The sequence below is a fragment of the Phalacrocorax carbo genome, chromosome 3 (genome assembly GCF_963921805.1).
Source record: "Phalacrocorax carbo chromosome 3, bPhaCar2.1, whole genome shotgun sequence".
Lineage (NCBI taxonomy): Eukaryota > Metazoa > Chordata > Aves > Suliformes > Phalacrocoracidae > Phalacrocorax > Phalacrocorax carbo.
The window spans coordinates 68,509,477-68,515,476 of record NC_087515.1 but is presented as its reverse complement, the minus strand read 5'-3'; the positions used below and the strand labels follow the sequence as shown (position 1 = coordinate 68,515,476).

General features: G+C 40.8%; 1 protein-coding gene across 1 annotated transcript in view; it reads right to left on the bottom strand.

Moving 5' to 3' along the window:
• Positions 1–237: 237 nt before the first annotated feature.
• The window catches only part of SAMD3 (sterile alpha motif domain containing 3), a 40,799-nt gene continuing 35,036 nt past the window's right edge, over positions 238–6,000 (bottom strand). The window contains exons 7-10 of the mRNA XM_064448623.1: positions 3,325–3,528; positions 2,762–2,933; positions 979–1,061; positions 238–725 (exon numbers count right to left, since the gene is read on the bottom strand). Of these exons, the coding sequence (XP_064304693.1) occupies positions 441–725; positions 979–1,061; positions 2,762–2,933; positions 3,325–3,528 (744 nt within the window). The 3' untranslated portion in view covers positions 238–440. The remainder of the gene's footprint in view (positions 726–978; positions 1,062–2,761; positions 2,934–3,324; positions 3,529–6,000) is intronic.

Sequence of the window (6,000 nt, the reverse complement as noted above, 5' to 3'; positions counted from 1 at the left end):
ATGAAATGATGGTTACAAGTAAATCTTTTAATTTGTGCCACTTCAAAACAGTAAATGTATTGGCATCTGAAGCAGCGAAATGCTTGCGTTTAACTCAGAAGTGTACTTTTAAAAATTCTGACAGTCAAAAGACTATTTGAATCTTTTAAATGCACTATATGGAAAAACAATACACAACATATGCAGTAATCTAGAAAAATTTATTATCTCTATTGCTTCCAGACGGCTCTAGAATTTCCATTTAAAATAATGAAAATGCTTAGGGTTTCTATTTTTTAAAAAGTAGCCAGTACAGTTAAAAAAAAGGGCATTCTTAAACATAATGGAGTTATAAATATACATACACTTTCACTAGAAAGAATGGCACTGATTTATCTTCACAACAAAGGGTTTTTTTGACAAAATCTCAAATGCTCCCGAGAGGAGTGCTTTGTACACCATCAGATACTGGGATACTTGGCTGCCACCAGCCCTCCCTTTACCTGGGCGGGCAGGGGAGCTGGGCTCCTCACCTCAAGGACCAGGGACTCCAGGAAGCTGAGCGTCCTGTGAATTCTCTTCGGGCATGGGATACCAAACACGTGGAATGCAGCCACCAGGGCTGCCAGGGCCATGGTGCAGTCGTCGAGCTGGGCTAGCTCTTGTCTTTCTATGTACAGCGCAAACTCGCATGAATTCACATTAAAGGGATTTTTTACTTCCAACACTGGTGTCACCACCTTCACCTAAATTTAAAAAAAAGGGTATTTCAAATGATGTCACAGCATTGCTTTGGTGAGTAGGTCAGAGAAGTAAGCAAGTATAATAGCACTGCTTTGAATTTAGCTAGTATCTCTATGAATATTTGCCTTCTACCTAAAAGGCAAGCTCCTGTCATCCTTTTCCAGGAACTAAGCTGAGCCACCAAAACGCCAGGTGATGTGCCCAGAAGTTCATGGGAGGAAGAGAGTCCAAGAGTGTCGGTGCTCTGTCTCTTACCTCCTCGTTCACTGCAGCAAACAGACTGGCATCGTCTCCAAAGACATCTGGCAGGAGTAAACACGCAGCAGTCGTCTTCATATCTGTCAAAGGCAAGGATTTCTGCTAAATTACAAATGAAAATGTTCCCTGGAAAATTTTCCTGGAAAAGCAGACTGCAGCCTATGAAACAGCTCAGCAGTGGAACTGCTATTCTGTGCATTTTGAAGAGTAGTTTGTACCACAGTGAAGGTTTAGGAGCCTCAGCTGGCAATGGCCAGTAGTATTCAAATCATTCATGATATTCTGCTACTCAATATTGCGATTAAATTTCTCTCACAGCAAGTAAGTGGGCCTTGGGTTGCTTCTAGTGGAGTTTGCGAGTTGAGTAACCCTCCTGCCTGCACCACCTGTCCCCAGACTCCTCTCTCCCCAGTAAATCAGATGTCTCTGGGGTTCTGTTGCCAGCGGACTGCACTTTGAAGGCTGCAGTGCAAGCTGGTGCTGCAGGACCTCCTGGGACGTGGTAGTCACCACCCTTCTGGTTCAGCTATTAATGACTGTAAAATCCTTTTTTGCAGATCAGACTTCTGGTGGGGTGTGTTTTGCTGAACCTATCCTGTCGTCGGGTGTTTATTATCTAGGTGCCAGGTCAAGTTGTTTGTAAGAAAAAACAGGAAAGGCCTTGGGACTCACAAAGGTATGAGTTAAAATATTTGTGGGCATATTGTATAAGAAAAGGGGAAATTACTTAAAATGTCCATAGCTTTCTAAGGCCAAAGGTATGAATAGAAAGTCCATAAAGGCTTTCTGGATTAGGCTGTTTGTTGACAATTTTTAACCTATCATGAGCCATTAAGTGCTTGTGTTTTTAAGCTTAATGAAAGAAAACCACAACATGTTAACCTGCTCTGCTGCTTCTTTAAGAAACGACCTGGTAATAAAAGGAGTGAAGCCACTGTAGGAAACACATGTTCATACTGTGTCGCCTTTGATTTGACATCCTGGCATTATGCCTGTTTGATAGAAAATGACAGTCAAAGGAGCACTTCTCACACAGCTAAGCTCAGGCATAGGCGTCTACAGCTGCAGTTCGGGAAGATTAAAGATTATAAGTAACCCTTTCATTGTTTTGTGCCTGCAGAACCACACTCCCAGACTCTTCAGACTGAAAGAAGTTGAGTGGCAGCAGGTGCTTGCTCCCTCACAGCCAGCGAGCCAAACGCATTGAGGTACCTGGACCTCTTTGCATGCCTGTGGTACCTGCTCTCCGGGAGTACCAGTGTGTGCACTTTTTCCTGTAATGTGTCTCTGCACAGACGAGGTGCTTGAGGTGTAGGTAGTGGTAACTACTTCTCTTATTTCACTGGGATGAAGACTTCAACCATAGAAACAGTACATCTCTTTCTAAAGGAAATTGTCTCTTTATGGGACTACTTCTGTTTCTAAATGAGAATGTTCATTTTATGCCTGCATTTTTAGAAAACAAAAAGCACTCTTTTACAAATCTAGAAATACATAATTCTGTTCATCCTATTTTAAGACAGTTACTAGCATTATCAAACCTGCAATCTTCTATTCAATAGGAAAAAGGAAAGAGAAAAGTTTCAATACCCAACTGACTTAATTTTCCTAATAATTTATTAGCTTTTGTTCTTAATGCTTCCTCATCATTATATTTTTCAAGCAACTGTGACATTTTAAAATGTTTTTCAGTAAAATTAGAGCTAGTTTAGTTACATAAGTAAGAACAATTAACTGTAACAAAACTCTGATATTCAGAGCATAGAAGATTTGTACTGACATTTCAGAACGTCTTCCTCTGTGTGCCGCTTCAGATTTTCTTGCAGCATAATGTTAATTGGATTATTCCTCACCACATACAAAGATAATATGTTTTCTGAATAACTCTCCAAAATCTCAACTGTTTTCTTATAAATGTCCATGTGTGTGAGAAGCTGGAACTCCCTAAAAAGCTAAAAGAAAAAGAAAAATTTGGTATTATTGCAATCCTCAAAACCAAAACGGAAAACAACACATGCGGTGCACACTTTGAAGACAGGATGTGACTAGCTCAGTAAAATAAGATTATAAGCTGGAGGGGGTGGTTTCATTTCTTTTCAAAGCAGGGAAGAAATACATCAAGTAACACCAAAATACTTCAGAAAACCCACTGGTGGTGTGTGTGGCATGTTTAACACAGGACTGGCGAATCTTTTAAAGTGGGGTTAGCAGCAAAAACATGAGTCAGATTAAAGAGAATGTTGATGGTTACTTCACCTGAAACATCAACTAAAATACGTGCCTACGGTTGTACCACATCTATAACATAGAATTCAATGTCATTACTAAAAATAGCTCTGTTACCTGATAAGGGCATCTTAAGAAAGGAAATAGTCTAAGAATGTCTTTTAAAGGTGCCTTATCGCTGATCATCTTCCTCCGTATTTCTATGGTCACATTCATTCTGTTATCCACTTCTTTCCAGTTCCTCTGAGTTTTCATATATTCTCGCTTAAGCCACTTAATGTGAACACCCATTGCACTGCCTTCAAGGTGAACGGGTTCTTCCTATCAAGAAATGAAGGACAGAATTGTAACAAATCAGCTAGCCTTTTTATCTGATGTGGCTTGTGTGATTTGAACATAGCGGAAGCGTAGGCAAGCTCGGCAGAAGGTGCCTGTGGTGTGGCTTCACCACCGGCTCTGTGAACTCACCCTCATATTCTAATAGTTATATTAAGATCAGTTTTCATATAATACTATAGCTATCAGCCAAGATTCCCAAGCTCAGATTACATATTTGAGGATATTAATGAAATTCCTACGCCTGTGTCCAGTTTGCCTAATTGTGGCTTATTGGAAATTAGTAGGCAGTTCTAATGATGGCTCAGTGTTTAGCAATATTAGCTCTGCATTACCAAGAGAAATGGTATTTTCTTCTTACTCACACGGATCCTAAAAGCAGGACAACTAACTTTCACATTTATGCAACTGAAGTATTTACCCCCAAGGAGACAGCTGAACGAAGAAAACTCTTCTTGGAAAGCATTATTTGAGCAGTTTGACTGTCAGCGCTTTGAAAGGGTTATTTTGTACTTGAAGATAGTTAACGGTCTTCCTCAAAATTATTATTATTGTCCCTGCTGTAATTCCGAACCCAGTAATACTGAGAAGAGTGAGTAACCAAAGCAGTACATCTGTGGCAGTAGCCTGGGGCTCTTTGGTTTCTATCACAGGCTGCAGTGAATTTGAAACAAGCTGAGGCAACATACGGATGCGCTGTTCGTACAGTTACCACTCTCAGGCTGCATTTACACTGGCTTTTCCCATACGTACTGTCAGCGATGCAGCTGTCGTCTGTGTCACTGGTGGCTTGTGGGTCAACACCAGAGCGAGTTGAGACACTTCATCCTGTTCCCCAGAACATTTAAGACACAGAGCTGCAAAACATACAACATCCCAAAATGCTTCGCAGAGCTCCGTATGTGCAATTAAACTTTCTGGTTTAATTAACAAACTTTTTTTAAATTGTGCATGTGGTATTCCAAGAATGGTTGCACAAGGTACACGGTTTTTTAACTACGTCTCCCTCCTGCTGTGATATCCATGGGTTTCAACAGCCATTGGTATCACAGAAGAAAACCAGCCCTGCATGCAGGACAGTTACCTGCTGTGTCCTCCGCAGGTACTCCCCTGGCCCTTGCTAGGGTGCTGTATCAGCACAGCCTGCACTCTTCCTAATAAAGGATTTTAGTCTGAATTGCATTACAACAGTAATGTTTGCTTGTGGCCAGCTTGAGTAGGCACTCCTGGCCTCTTCCTCGCCGCACAGGAACAGAGGTGAGATCATTTAGGCCAATACCCTCCTCTGCCTGGCTGAGAGGGGTGCTGGGAAAAAGTATAAAGTAAGGACGACTGTGTAGCGGTACTTCCCCTGAGTCCTGTCAAGACTCCACTGAACTGGGGTCGTGTCTTTATATTTAATAGCCTTCCATTACTTCTCCCAGTCACTTCCAACTTTCATAAGATGATACCTTCACAACATCCTGTGTTAAATTCGGTGGATTAACTATGCCCTGTCAGAAGAAATGCCTTCTCTTCTTTGTTTTCTCCAGCTGCTTCTGCCTTCTAATTATCTGGATTCCCTACCTATTCACCATCTCCTTGCCACTGTAGTTTTATAGATATGTCATATTCTGTCCTCAGCCACGTCTTCTCCAGCCAAGACTGTCCTAAGCTACTTAATCATTCTACATATAAAAGCTGGCCCATACTTTCAATTATCCCTGTTATTGTGTTCGCATATTTTTCTAATTTCACTACAGCCCTTATGAAATGGGCACAGTAAAAATTCAAATGCTAGTTGAGATGCCGGGACAGCACAGGTGCATACAGTGGAATAATGTACTCCTTTTGTTTCTTTCTTAAATAATCCTGAGCATTAAGTATTCTTTTTTTCGACTGCCACTTAGCATTGTGCCAAATTTTCTTTGGCATAATATAAAAATACCATTTGTGAATGGTAATAATGAGCTCAGAGCCCATCACTGTAAATGTGGGTAGGACTAGGTTTTCTCCTTATGCCTTATTTTGCATCTATCACTGTTGAATTTCATCTGCTGGGTTTTTTTGCCCTGTCACTCAGTAGCGTGGGGTCCTTCTGCAATTCTTCAATCAGGCTTTGTCTTTAGTACCCTCGGTAGCGTCACCAAATGTGTTCAGTCAACTCTTCTCCTTTTTCCACATCATTTAGAAATATATTGGACTGCATAAACTAAGCATTAACAATGTTTACCACTGTAAAAAACCCAACTATTTCTGTCTAGCCTTCTTTGTTCTATCTTTTAACTGTTTATGCATGTAAGGACCTTCCTGCTTTTCCCCCTGATTATATCCTCTAAGAGCCTTCGAAAGGCACGTAGTGAAATTTCTTCTGAAGTTAAACTATATCAGCTGGATTTCCCATGCCCTCAAAGTTGCTGAATACTTCAGAGAACTAATGAATTTATGAAGAATTACCTCTGTTTACAGAAATTTAAT